At 42.1% G+C, this 14,979-nt stretch overlaps 1 protein-coding gene across 5 annotated transcripts in view; it reads right to left on the reverse strand.

Annotated features, from left to right (window-relative positions):
* Positions 1 to 14,979, reverse strand: part of map3k4 (mitogen-activated protein kinase kinase kinase 4) — a 77,008-nt gene that overhangs the window by 11,850 nt on the left and 50,179 nt on the right. For 2 of the 5 annotated variants that reach the window (XM_085981994.1, XM_085981992.1), the window contains exons 18-23: positions 13,378 to 13,569; positions 11,770 to 11,840; positions 7,592 to 7,708; positions 5,902 to 6,061; positions 2,682 to 2,804; positions 150 to 256 (exon numbers count right to left, since the gene is read on the reverse strand). In XM_085981994.1, coding sequence (XP_085838120.1) covers positions 150 to 256; positions 2,682 to 2,804; positions 5,902 to 6,061; positions 7,592 to 7,708; positions 11,770 to 11,840; positions 13,378 to 13,569 — 770 coding nt within the window. Of the gene's footprint in view, positions 1 to 149; positions 257 to 2,681; positions 2,805 to 3,928; positions 4,014 to 5,901; positions 6,062 to 7,591; positions 7,709 to 11,769; positions 11,841 to 13,377; positions 13,570 to 14,979 lie in introns of those variants that run through there. The other 3 variants (XM_085981993.1, XR_015077582.1, XM_085981995.1) reach the window with 3 other exon arrangements.

Genomic DNA, 14,979 nt, shown 5'->3' on the forward strand with positions numbered 1-14,979 from the left:
CATCTGCCTAGGTGCACTTGAACCTCAGAAATGGGGAAAAGAAAGTCTGTTCCAACTCAATCCAAACCAGCTTGCAGAGACCTGCCATAGCTATTATATGATGCTTCATACACTAAACTGTATGCCTGTTAACATTCAACATATCTCACCTTGCCTGTGACCATTTCCACAAGGACACACCCAAGGCTCCAAACGTCTGCAGCACGCCCATGCCCTTCACCCTTTGCTCTAGTGATAACTTCAGGAGCCATGTAAGCTTTAAAAGAACAAAAGTGAGACAAATCAAGTTAATTAAGAAAAGTCAAAATTCGTCACTTTACAGTATACCTGTCATTCACCTCATTGCTGTTTGGCAAATGGTATGTTGGCCTTTGTAGCGAGAGGGTTTGAGTACAGGAACAAGGATGTCTTGCTGCAGTTGTACAGGGCCTTGGTGAGACCACATCTTGAGTATTGAGTGCAGTTTTGGTCGCCTTATCTGAGGAAGGACGTTCTTGCCATGGAAAGAGTGCAGCGAAGATTCACCAGGCTGATACCTGGGATGGCAGAAATGACGTATGAGAAGAGATTGGGTCGATTGGGCTTGTACTCGCTGGAGTTTAGAAGAATGAGATGGGATCTCATTGAAACTTATAAAATTCTGACAGGACTGGACAGACTAGATGCAGGAATGATGTTCTATGTTTCTATGTGGGATTTTGCTGTTTGCAAATGGCTGCTGTATTTTCCTACACAACAGTAGTCGCTACACTTCAAAATAACTCACTCGATATGAAGCATTTTAAAATATTGCTGAGAGACATGATAAGGTGCAATATAAATGCAAGTCTTTTCTCTCCCCAGTATCCACTGCCTGGGAATTTTGTACTTTTGGAACCACCATTTCTCCAAAGGGAAACCAGTGCCGAATCAGGCATCCTACCATATATCGACCAATCGAATACTTATTCCAGACTCCTTTTCCACTTTTGCCAGCTATACAATAAAACAGAAGTCCAGCTCCCCTGACAGCTCAGTGGATAAGTATACTGCCCAGTGTGGAACGGAGTCAAACAGGCCAGTCACAGGTTTGATCCCTGCTTTGCACAGACTTAGCTGACCACAGCTGGGGCAGTGGTAGGGATTCTACAACGGGAAAAGCAGCCAGGGCTCCTGTTCCAAATCACTACACACCGACTCCTGTTGGGAAATGAGAGCGCGATTGCAGACGAGCTGTCTTCAAACAATACTATCTAACTTCACACAAGAGTTGGCCCCACTTGGACTAGATAGTAGAGGACAGCAAGCAGACACAAAATGTTACCCCAGCATGAATCAGTACTCTCAAGAAGGGGGAAGATGGGAAAGAGTTTGTTTAAAAAAAAAAATTCAACAGACAAGTCCACAAATTTGAGCCTTTTTTCCCCCCACACAAAACAAACACTCTCACAAGGGGAATCTCCACTCCAATCTCCCTAGAGGTTCTGCCCACTGTGGTCCAGTTTGAAATGAACTAGTGAAATGAACAATGAAATAAGGAACTATTTGTTTAACACACGAGCAACAGGACACAGATGATTTATTCAACATATCAAATCCAAAGGCATTTACGCCTAGAAATTACCATTGGCCACATTACCAGCCAATCAACATGCTCACGTGGCATTCATCTGTCTGCTTTAATCCACTGAAAATAAATAGGGTAATGCCAGTATTAAAATAGGAGACCAATGTTGTATTTTCTATGCTTCATGTTCTTACTTAAACTTGAACAGCATGAAACTTCAGAAGTATAAAATGAATCTAAATGGACACCGATTGTGTTCCATTAAAACAAATATGAATTGTGAAATTAAACAGCAAAATTTCATGCCTGCTGCAGAACTCTCCAAGAAAGATCCTTACAGTAACATTTCATACCCGAGAGACCCGATAGTGCAACACTCTCAGTATTGAACAATTCCGGAACTGAGCACAAGAAACAGTACATCAACTAGTTAGATCTCGGAAAAATTCAAATAAGGCTTTTCAAAATATACAATGAGGATTGTTATCCCAGGCGCCCTGCTCCTGGTGCAGTCAGATAGGTTTTAACTTGTATACAAAAATAAGCCTTCTAGTCAACACTTAAAGCATCAAACAGATTCTCATCCAGGTTGTGCACTTAAAACATGGAAATGTCAGGGATGCAGTTGCAATGATAGGAACCATAGCATAGTTGCAGCATGGTAGGATGAGAACAAAGAGGTTGGAGTACTACTAGATGTCCTCAAGTGTTGTGTAAAGTCAAAAAACAAGAAGCCCTGTCAAGCCAGTCATATCCCCGAGCATTGCGACTTGCAATCTAACCAACATGCCACTCCGCACCTCATAGTTAGTACGTTGTTGTACTTTAGAGTGTAATGTTGGTTCCATGAGTTTATCTGTCTACATGTGTGCCTATAGACAGGTAGCGAGCTCTACTCTCCACCATCCAAATGCTGGTCACAACTTAAGCTTAGCAGAGAGCCACACAGACCTTAGGCTCTCTGATGACACTGAAAACATAAAATGAAGTCTGAAACGTGACCTCACACCTCAATTACACATTACAGTCTGAGTCGATGTAAAGCTTAAACCATTTGCATCAAATGAAAATTGTGTGCACTGATATAACTGGATGACTTCAGTGAAAAGCAGACTTTCCCAAAGGGTTCTCTTACCAGCAGTCCCAAGGGTACTGTTCACTTCACCAGGCATAGTCTGTGCAATATTCTTCAGTTTCACCGAACAACCAAAGTCCCCCAATTTGATTAGACCGGACGAGGTGAGGAAGATATTGGCACCTGAAATGAAAGTTTCAATTTCAGCATTTCGTAAAACAAAAAGACCATCACTGCCAGACACAATATAATTTCGCAGCTCACTGGAAGACATTCTATTGAGTTAGGACTGTAGCAGCTAGTGGAGTAAAGCAAAATCAGTGTAAGAATGCAGCTGGAACAGTGGAGAGAAACACACCATCTATCTCATATGGTAGCCTCTAAAGGCAAGCATGCTAGCATGTTTTTTAGTATTAGCAACATGGCAGCAGTGTCACCGGAAGCACCAATATCTTCAGCTGGCTGTACAGGCCATAGATGTGCTTTCAACATCATAGACTATGTGGACCTTCCGCTGACATTGGGGCAAGTCCATTAGCCAGAATGGGAAAGTTTTAAGCTACCATGTATTCACAGTGTAGCGGATAATTTGCCTTGCAGTATAAAATGGGACAGATTTGGCAACACGGGAATCAGCTCACTTTATAAAAGGATATTCAGCAAGTGAGGTACAGTAGCATAGTGGTTATGTTACTGGACTAGTAAGCCAGAGGCCTGGACTAATGATCCAGAGACATAATTCAAATCCCACTACGGCAGCTGGGGAATTTAAATTATTTTAATAAATAAATTTGGAATAAAAAACCCTAGCATCAGTAATTGTCGTAAAATCTGGTTCATTAATGTCCTTTAGGGAAGGAAATCTGCTGTCCTTACCCGGTCTGGCCTGTACGTGACTCCAGACCCACAGAAATGTGGTTGACTCTTAAATGTAAATTTAATCAAGGCGGCGGCTCACCACCATCTTCGAGGGCAATTAGGGACGGGCAATAGATGCTGGCCTTGCCGGTGACACCCAAATCCCTTGAACGAATAAAAAAGTGGCCCCAGAATATAAACAGTCTGCTTAAAGACAGCAAATACATTCTCCCTCAGCACGACCCTATTACAAACTCTTCCAGAAGCAGCCTACTTTGCGAAGGTATATATATTTTGACGTGTCACCAGTCCCAGGCTTGATACTAGGTTTGTGCTGAGGCAGCTATCTCATCCAGGGTGGTACAACTGGCCTCAGTGTCCACAGGCTAGCGGTGGTGGTTGGGGGGGTTAGGAACATGGATATCAGGTGAGGGAAGGATCATGCTCACCTGTGATTTTGATGCCTAGTCTTTGCTGAGCTAGCCTGTCTCAATTAGAGCAGTGGCAGGGTGGGTTACAATCGGCCTCATGGCCCTGGGTTAGGGAACAGGAGAAGAGAAACAAAAATATCAAGCCAGGGTTCCCACACGATATCCCCGTAGCAGAATAGTCATGGGGGGGAGGGGGCGGGGCGCAGGGGACATAAATTGATGGACAAGGTTGCACAGGAACTATCCTGGTCCTTCCTGGCTGGTGTTGGGTTGGTTGTCAGAAAACTGGCATCAATGTCAGAGCAAATTGCAACTGCTTTTAAGCAATGGGAGGGTGTGAATGTGTCTTGGGGGGGGGGGGGGGGGGGGGGAACCAAAAAATGAAAGTGAAAACCAAAAAATAAATCGGGTCAGTCAGTCAGGAACAATTTGAACTGTTGACTAAAATCTTCAAGCTCTGCTATCAAGCATTTAATACTAACATTCCTCGAGGAGATTCAAAGGTTGTGCTCTAATTGCATTATCTAGCATTACTTGGTCAAAAGTGTTTGCATTACGAAAGATTCAGGCCAGTACAGTCACTAAAGAATGCATTAGATTATGTTAATAAATCAGTCACAATACTTATTGCAATTCAGTATGTTACAGTATAGCTGTGCCAAATATTTATTTGCTGAATCTAGTTCTGGCAAAATTGACTGAATAGGACAAAAAAATTAATCCTACCCCTTAGTACCTTTGTAATCTGTGCTGATTGAAGTCTTGGTTTATAACTGAATGAATAACTGTAGCCTGTGACCAGTCTCTAAATCGCCCCTTATCCTGAGGAAGACAGATTCCTCATTGCTTAGTAATGAGACTCCAGATGGTGGTTTTCCTGGTTTTAATGGATTGATGGTAAATGTTCCCAACCTACCGAGACAGCATGTGGCTGCCAAAATGGTGTCATGAAGTTACACGGCTGAGGATTGCCATTTCATGAATATGGGGCACCAGATGCATGGTCTCCACCAGAGAAAGTAAGTGTACAGTATATGAAGAATGCCTCTGCCACTAATTCTTACAAGATGTTTGGGTACAGTTCCACACACATTAAGCATCTTTTTAAATAGAACCTTCAAAGTACAATTCCAGTTTTTTTGTGCCAATAGATTAAGCTACATCATCACTCGGACATTCACATTTTGTCTTTTCTTCACTAAGTACCTTTGAATAGCTACTAAAAAAAAGTGGCTACTGCTTCTTTAAATGAGCTTCACCCCCAACCCCTCCCCAATACTAATGGGTACCCCCAATGTTTAGGCTTTCACTGTATCCACTTTAGTCTAGACAACTGATTTTACCAGTCAGAATTAGCCAGTCTGCTTTGGCTACTTAGGTTCTTAGCTCAACATGTTACGCTCACCAAATGTTAGCATTTGTAAATCCCAACTCCTAGCTCTTTAGTTAAAATGACATAAACCAGTTATAACTGACCTGGGGATAGATTAGTAGTGACTGTCAGTTCAAAAAAAAATCCAATGTCTAAAACCCATATTAAAACGCACATTTTAATTTAGTGCCTTTACAACTCAGAAGGAGATTTAACTAGTGTATGAGCTGATATATAGGTTTTATCCCCCCCCAAAGTGCACAAATGGGGAAAGGTGTCGGAGTCTAATCCAAATCCGTGCCTTACATCAGGATTTGCTGACTTTTTTACCTCTAGCAGAAATTGGCTCATGTAATCATCAATTTATTGCAAACTTAAACAAGTCTCCATTGTGGTGTGTGGGAAAACAAATCCAATTTTTCCCCATCACCCACAATGCTATCCTATTGGTTGATAATGATCAGCACTTACATTAATTAAAAACAACAGTCTTATACATAACTCAATGTCACAGCCTATGGAAGCGTGTTTAGAATACAATTAAATATAACATATAGAAAAATAGCAGCCGAGATTAGCTTGCTCTACAGCAATATGTGGTTTTGTGTGAATGCATTACCCTTGATATCTCGGTGCACAATTCCATGTTCATGTAGTACATTGATAGCAGTGGTGATCTGCTTGGTGTACAATCGGATTACGTGTTCCTGCAGACCCAGCCTAGCCACCTCTTCGAGTGTGCCTTCATCACAATACTCCATGAAGATGTACATTTCTTCCTGATCCAAAGATAAACACCATGTTCAATATGTAAGATGGCTGCATGGCATTATGTTTGGGGAGAGGAACTACTTTTAATCTAAAGTACAGATTCCAGAAAGACAAGTAAATGAACAGATATTTCGGAGGGTGATTTTGCAATGCAGTGGGAGTAGCGCTCACGGGAAGGTCATCGCAGGCTCTTAGCCATGATTTTTGTCCATTAATTTTAATAGGGAGAAGCCCACAGGTTCCAGGAGAACAACTCCCCACTGATAGTGCTAGATCGGCCCTTTTCTGTCTTTGAAAATAAAAATGCAGCCATGGACAGTGTAAACAGCAAGAGATTGGCCTTGGGACCAGCTCCTGCCTCTACTGAACCTTCAGTTGTGCTATAGTACAATTTGCGATCCAGGAGTGGAAGGGATGCAGACTTAACGACACTCCAAAGTTATTAAACCACAGAACGGAGAAACTAATATTGATTCGGAACAAAATGCTATTGTATGAAATTGATGGGAGAGGGATGAAAGGGAAGCCATTTAGTTTGTATAATTTGATTTAGTTGATTTGCACAAGAAGCAAGTCAAGACTCGTACACATGAAGAAGCTGTCATTAAACACAAGTTTACTGCAATTCTATTTTGCTAAACACTTTGTATATCCTATGAAATCAGCGCCACTTTAAACTGGAAGCATCTTGTCCGGCACTGGCCAACTATAATAAAAGCAGAAAATGCTGGAAACGCTCAGCTTAGGTAGTATCAGTGAACATTTCAGGCCGATGACCTTTCAGAACTGATCAACTATATGCTTGTTCAGTAGGTGAGACAGAAGTCCTTTTAAGACAGTTTACAGAAAACAGGATATATGAAGTGCTGCTGTACTTGGCAGTCACAGTAGAAAGGCCTTCAGCCCTTGATTGGTTGATGCCTATACGTGACAGATTTATAATGGTGAGGAAATAAGAATGGCCTTGAAAGAAAATTCAGCAATTACTGTTCGCTCTCAGTCTCCGTTCCTGTTTGAGCCATCTTTCTTTTACAGCCCTTTGGTACTTTCAAAGATCACTCCTTATTCAAAATTCTAGAGGAGACACTGGTTGACAATGAGTCATGAGTGTATTCTCAATTGAGTTTGAAAGTACAGTATTCAATCTGAACAGAGTAATCCCTCCCCAGACTTCCTTTCCTGAAAGTGCTGACTTGTGCCAGGGTTTCTCTTTATGGGCCAAGTATGTTGTGTCTTGCCAAGTGGTCAATCTTCATTTGAAAGCCTTTAACACCCGTTGGTCAGGGAGCAGACTGAGGGCTCATTATTCTTTTAGGATCAGTTGTGTGCTGCCTATTGCCATTGTTTAGTCCTGGCAGCCTTGGACAGTATCCCGAGCATCTTTAGTAAATATTCCCATATAAAAATATTTTCTGAATTGAGACAGAGAGTTTAACCATGAGTCAATATAAATTATAAAGGACTTTGCCCTGCAAAATGCATAGTACTTGAAAAGATTATTTGAACCACTGTGATTGGAGAGTATTTGAATTACTTACCCTGTGAAGTTCTACACCAAAATATCTAACCAGGTTTGGGTGTTTGATACCTTCAAAAATTTTCAATTCATCTGCTGTCTCCTTGATTGTTTTATGATCATTTGGTTGGAATCTAATCTATAGATATCAAGCAGATCAAGGACATCAAAGTGTAAAGTCAGTATTAAAGAAAGAGTTGTATTTATATAGAGCCTTTTACAACCTCAGGACTTCCCAAAGTGCTTTTATTTTTGAAGTGTAGTTACTGTTGTAATGGTAATGCGGCAGCCACTGTGCGCACAGCAAGCTCCCACAAACAGCAATGAGATAATGATCAGGTCAACTGGGTTTATTTTCGGTGTTGGTTTAGGGATAAATATTGGCGAGGACACTGGATAGAACTCCCTGGTCTTCTTCAAAATAGCGCCATGAGATCTTTTATGTCCACCTGAGAAAGCAGGCGGGACCTCAGTTTAACGTCTCATCTGAAAGACAGCACTTCCGACGTACTGCAATGAAGTGTCAGTCCAGATTACGGGCTCAAGTCTCTGGAGAGAGACTTTAACCCACAACCTTCTGACTCAGACGAGAGTGCTACCCACTGAACCACGGCCGACACGAGCTGGCTTTAATTTCAGTAAATATTTTGAGTGGGCCACAAACGAAAGCAGTGAAATGGGCAGCAGACATTATCATTCCAGTTTCACTGATGTGAGAATCAGACCATTGCATTTGGTTTGACAATCCAACTAAAACTATTTTCAAAGGAATTATACAATACAGAAATACAAATGTATATGTGGGATCAAATGAAACACACCGAGTCAATCAGACATGCTGATGTATTTCCACTTGAACAGACTGCCAGTGATTTTCCAGTCATGAGAAGCAGTCTGTAGCCTGTGTATTATCCAAACTATCTGCCTTTAACATATTAAAAAAAATTGCATTTGGCTAAGTGTGCAAAACATGCTGAAAGGCACAAAACTTAAATCAGTCAAAAAATGTCATTTCACCTAAAATTTCCCTACAGTACCCCCCTCTCGAGTGGCCATGTTGGTTCCCTACCCACCCTATTATATAACCCTAAAAATAAAATTTCTTGCATAATAAACTAATTGAAAAAAATTCAACAATGGTGGACAAGAACAAAAACTTACAATATACTACCCATCTCATCCTCCAACTGTGAACAAGCTTTGACCGCACATGCCTCCATTCTCTCAGAGGGGCCTTTGGTGTGCTTTGTGTTCTGTTTCAGAAGCTTGCACCCCAATATTTTTTGGACCTGCCTCCGTGGGCACCTTTAATCCCCATAGAAAATTATATGGCATAATTTTATGAAACCAGACTCCTGGTGCAGAACCTCACCCACCTAGAATGCCCATCGAGAATTCTGGCACCTGCTCCTCCCCTGATAATCTGACCATTAAGGATGGAGAATGATGGGGGCGCGTGCTTGCATTCCTGAGATGCGCTCCAGGCAGGCAAGAATATGCATCGGAGCACAATTTCATGAATATACCCCACTAATACATATACAATCCCTGCACATGTACAAAAATCTCCCAGTGCTGGGACTGAGTAGATTATTTACCATCATTCCTTGCTTGCCTTTCAATTTCCCACTGGCCTAAGGTTGCACATTTGTATCCCTTTGTTATCCCTCTGTCAAATGGTTAGAAGCGAACAGTGGACCGATGACAAGATCAAGGCCTGTTCAACCTAGCAGCCTGGGCTGGGATGGGAGTTTCTCACTCTGATCCCAAAGAAACTAATACTTAATATTGAATCGGGGACAGGGACTCAATAAAATTAATGTAACAAAGAAAATAATGGCACTAAAGAGTGGCAAATCCCCAGGGCCAGATGGTTTCCATCCCAGGGTTTTAAAGGAAGTAAGTGAGCACATTGGAAGATTAGTTAGGGCATCTGCAAAGTTCTCTAGATTCAGGAACCGTCCCTTTAAATTGGAAAATTGCGTATGTCACTCTGCTATTTAAGAATGACGAGAGAGGGAAGCCAGGGAATTATAGACCAGTTAGTCTAACAGCTGTTGTTGGGAAATTGCTAGAGTCTACAATTAAGGATAGGGTGACTGAACACCTTGAAAATTTTCAGTTGATCAGAAAGCCAGCATGGATTTGTGAAAGGTAGGTGATGCCTGACAAATCTGATTGAATTTTTTTAAAGAGATGTCTAAAGTAGTGGACAGGAGAATGTCTATGTTATTTATATGGACTTCCAGAAGGCATTTGATAAAGTCCTACATAAGAGACTGTTATCTAAGGTAGAAGCCCACGGAATTGAGGGCAAATTATTCACCTGGTTAGAAAATGGCTGAGTGGCAGGAGACGAGCAGTAGGGATAACGGGCAGGTACTTAAATTGGCAGGATGTGACTAGTGGTGTCCCGCAGGGATCTGCGTTGGGGCCTCAACTATTCACAATATTTATTAACAACTCAGATGATAGCATAGAAAGTCATATATTCAAATTTGCCGATGACACAAAGATAGGCGGCATTGTAGACAGTGTAGATGATAGATTAAGTGAATGGGCAAAACTGGATTTCAATGTAAACAAATGTGAGGTCATCCACTTCGGCATGGACTTGATGGGCCGAATGGCCTCCTTCTGTGCTGTTATGACTTTGGACCTAAAATGGATAGAACAGGGTACTTTCTAAATGGTGAAAAGCTAAAAACAGTGGATGCCCAGAGACTTGGGGGTGCAGGTGCATAGATCATTTAAATGTCATGAACAGGTACAGAAAATAATCAAAAAGTCTAATGGAATGCTGGCCTTTATATCTAGAGGACTAGAGTACAAGGGGGTAGAAGTTATGCTGCAGCTACACAAAGCCCTGGTTAGAGCACACCTGGAGTACTGTGAGCAGCTCTGGGCACCACATCTTAGGAAGGATATATTGGCCTTGGAGGGAGTGCAGCATAGGTTTACCAGAATGATACCCGGACTTCAAAGGGTTAAGTTATGAGGAGAGATTACACAAATTAAAGACTCAGATTTATATAGCACCTTTCACGACCACCAAACGTCTCAAAGTGCTTTACAGCTAATGAAATTAAGGTTGTATTCCCTTGAATTTAGAAGGTTAAGGGGTGATCTGATCGATGTTTTCAGGATATTAAGGGGAACAGATAGGGGATACAACAACAACTTGATTCTATATAGTGCCTTTAACATAGTAAAACATCCCAAGGTGCTTCATAGGAGTGTTAAACAAAAATTTGAAACCGAGCCACAGAAGGAGACATTAGGGCAGAAGACCAAAAGCTTGGTCAAAGAGGTAGGTTTTAAGGGGTGTCTTAAAGGAGGAGAGAGAGGTAGAGGTGTTTAGGGAGGGAATTCCAGTGCTTAGGGCCTCGGCACAGCCACCAATGGTGGAGCGATTAAAATCGGGGATGCGCAAGAGGCCAGAATTGGGAGAAGCGCAGATATCTCGAAGGGTTGTGGGGCTGAAGGAGATTACAGAGATAGGGAGGGGCGAGGCCATGGAGCGATTTGAACACAAGGATGAGAATTTTGAAATTGAGGCAGTGTCGGACCAGGGGCCAATGTAGGTCAGCGAGCACAGGGGTGATGGGTGAACGGGACTTGGTGCGAGTTAGGACACGGGCAGCAGAGTTTTGGATGAGTTTAAGTTTACAGAGGATACAATGTGGGAGGCCGGCCAGGAGAGCATACAAAACAACAAATGTGGGCTACAATAGAATAGACTTGGAATGGATCCGGAGGATGGAGCACAAGGACAGCGAGATCCGTTGCAGGGATTTGAAAAGAACAGATGAAGTCGCAAAAGTTTCTATATTCCAGCTAGAAACAGATTTCTCTGCAATGCTTCAGATTTTTATAAAAACAAAAATTATAATTAATTTCAGAAAGGACTCAATTTAATGCAGTTGGAGCAATGTTTTCTGAGAGGGAGCAAAAAAACGTTCTACTTCTACAAAGGCCGAAAGGGAGTAAATGCTAGAAGATTTTCTGTATTTGAGTGTTGTTATTTTGATTTCTAAACAGCTCTGGAAAACATATCCCAGTACACGGAGATCCATTGTGTGCTACATGGCATCCCGCTCCAGTGTTACAAGACAGCATATCGCCAGACTCGGTGTGCAGTGCTACAGGAAACCGCTGGCACTTAGAAAGTAACTTTCCACAGAAACAAAAGACACTTACTTCCTTCATTGCCATTAGCTCGCCAGTATCAACATTTATACATGTGTACACTTTCCCGTACTGTCCTTCACCTGGAGAAACAAAGATTATTGTTGTTATATGAATGCCAGTGGTTTTGGGTAGCACTGAGTGGGAGAGACGGCCTGGCTCTATTACAATCAGCATGGTTTATTATGTACAAGAGATGCAGACTCTACCAGAGGCAGGGAAATATTATGCTTAAGACGTTTGCCTATTCCATTGTCCTAACTAAAGTCACCAATTTATAAAAATTAACATTTTCAAAACTCAAATAATGCAACATTTTGTTTACAAGAACATCAAGCTGATTTTATTCATCTACATTTTGGTTGAACCCAATACAATACGGCAAAGTGGAAAGCTCACTTCAATAGATGTGACCAACTATTGGCTGAAGAGGACACAGACTTAAGGTGATTGGCAGAAAAACCAAAGGCAACACGAGGAAAAACTTTTTTACGCAGCAAGTGGTTAGGATCTGGAATGCACTGCCTGAAAGGGTGGTGGAGGCAGACTCAATCACGGCTTTCAAAAGGGAGTTGGATAAGTATCTGAAGGAAAAAAATTACAGGGCTACAGAGAAAGGGCGGGGGAGTGGGACTAGCTGAAGTGCTCTTGCAGAGAGCCGGCACGGGCTCGACGGGCCAAATGGCCTCCTTCTGTGCTGTAACCATTCTATGATTCTATTCTATGAAACAATGCATTATCGATCAGAAAATTCTTACAAAGAACATCTAATCTGATTTATGCTAGTCTAGTTCTTTGCTAATCAAATGCTTTGTCCTTTCAAGCCACAACTAAAAAGTTTGTTTTTTTTGTTCGATATTTAAATTTGAAGATGCATGGCAATTATAATGACAGTGCAAATCAACAAATAAAATAAGTGGAATTAAAGCTCAGATACTATTACCATGCACAATTAAGGCTTGTGCGTTTCTTGGAAAGTAACAGCACTTTAAAACCTAGCAGTTTGATGCACGTCAAATTCATAGAGGCGTAGCAGATTTAGTGAGCATCCATTTCACATTTGGTAAATCACTATTTGCATCAGTGGGTGTGGGTCGCCCACCTCAGTGAAACAAGGGCCTAGGTTTGAGCCGTGGCATGTGCGTGAAGTCAGCCGATCTCAGCTGAGGCAACAGCAGGGTTGCTGCAATCGGCTCAAACCGCCTTAGCCTGGGTTTGCACAGCTGAACACTATTCAGTGGCCCCTGCTTAAAATGGGAGTGGGCGTGTGGATGTCACGATGAGGCCAGGCCTAGGCTCAAGCTCAGCTGCGATCCCCTCCATGGAGCAATATCCTGTTCACTCTCTCTAATTTCAAACATTTAGAATTGTCATTTGGGGCAAACCACAAAGGTCTACCAGTACCTACGAGCAAGTAACACCCCCGCCCACCCCCCGCGCGTATCAGTAACCCCCTGCACCCACCCCACGCGAGTCCGTTAACCCCCCCCCACCCCATCTGCGCCCGTACCCCAAGAGAAACAAGAACAGAGTTTTTCTTTTAACATGATTTTTGAGTTTCTGTACACAAGAGCTGTGTAAATTAAATGTTTATTTTTACACCCAGAACTCCGACATTACCTATTTTATTTCCTCTCTGCCATTTAAATGTCACTTTTCTTAACCCAACTTGCATGACATTATCGTAAGATTTAGGAATGTCACAGACTTGGCCAATTATATTCTTTTGCTTCATCTGCCAGTTCTGCTGCTCCTCAAAGGATTTAATTGACTTGCGGACAGCGTCAATTCGACTCTGCTTGGCAGCTATATCTAGGAAATTAAACACATGTTCAATTTGTTACATACACCAAATGATGACATACAGTAATGCGTGAGATTTTCTTGTTCTCCTCCCCCACTGTGCAAAGTGCCTGTATTAGATACATGTAGATAAAGTAACATTTCGTAAATAAAATGCCTCAATTCTTATTCAATTTGCTGCTGCGTTTCAGATTCAAACCTATTTAATGGAAATTGTGCTTCTTCTGACACTTGTCAGCTGTTCTCTCAGACTAATCATCACCATCTGCTGTATGAAGGGAAGGGGAAAAGAAAAAGTAGAGATAGATGCAAGACAGATATAGAGGAATCAAGATTGAGAGGAAATAATGGAACATTGAAGAATGGGAATCAGACAAGCAGGCTTCCAACAGCCGAGTGGAGACTGGCACTGCACGGCTGGTATTGAAATGGCCAGAACAGGAATGCTCTCGTCTGATCTTCAGTGTGTGCGAAGTTATCGATTTCAGCCATGGGACCAGCGAGCTTCCTGCATTTGCTTCAGAGGGAAAACCTGAGGGATACTGCTCCTGCTCCCTAATCAGTAACTTGTGCTGGAATCCAATTCAGTTGTGATGCCCCTGTGGTCAAACTACCCCAAACAGAACAGGCCCTTAGGCAACGTACTAGAGGGCAGCGAACCCATGTAGAACTATGCCTGACATGAGTCACCCATATACATTAAAATGACAAGACAGGGGCAAGTGGCAGCAGTTAGGATACACGAGGCAGCATTGGGAAAACTAAAAATGAGTGAAAACTTTATATAAAAAAGTCCTTAAAGTTTTGGTTTTACAATTAAAAACTTTTCCACTAATCAAGACACTATTTTCATGAAGAAATAGTTTGTGTAGAGTTTCTATAGCGATATATCATTCTCAAGACATCACACAGATGTCACGTACACTGGATCATGTACAGCGACAATGTATTTGGAGGAGATTGATGTTATTCTGTTGTATCTCTGCGCAAATGAAAAACATTTTGCCACTTTTTCACAAAGTTTAAAGGCGTCATTTCAGTTTATTATATTCATTACGCACTAGTTATGCAATAACCTGCTGTTTAAATGCTGTTAGTATTATAATAATCATTCTTGAAGTTCCCAGGACAGAGTGCCAGTCTACATGAATGAGCTGGTCTCAGCCACTGCACCAAGTGGGGTACTACAATTGGCCGCAGCATTCCTGGGCTTGGGGGGGGAGGAGAGGAGGGGAAGGGGAAAGAGAGAAGGGAAAAACTTGGCCGGATTCCTGTTCCTGGTCACTATACAGGGACTCCTGGAAAGTGAGTTACGAGCAGGATGGGGCTTGGCTACAATGCTCTCTCTACAGTTATACAACCTACCTCACTATGGGTCGTGGGTGACAAGCTTAAGAATGGCCACTTGGATGAGGTGCT

The sequence above is a fragment of the Somniosus microcephalus genome, chromosome 3 (genome assembly GCF_052327205.1).
Source record: "Somniosus microcephalus isolate GS21.2 chromosome 3, FLI_Smic_1.0, whole genome shotgun sequence".
In the NCBI taxonomy this organism is placed as follows: domain Eukaryota; kingdom Metazoa; phylum Chordata; class Chondrichthyes; order Squaliformes; family Somniosidae; genus Somniosus; species Somniosus microcephalus.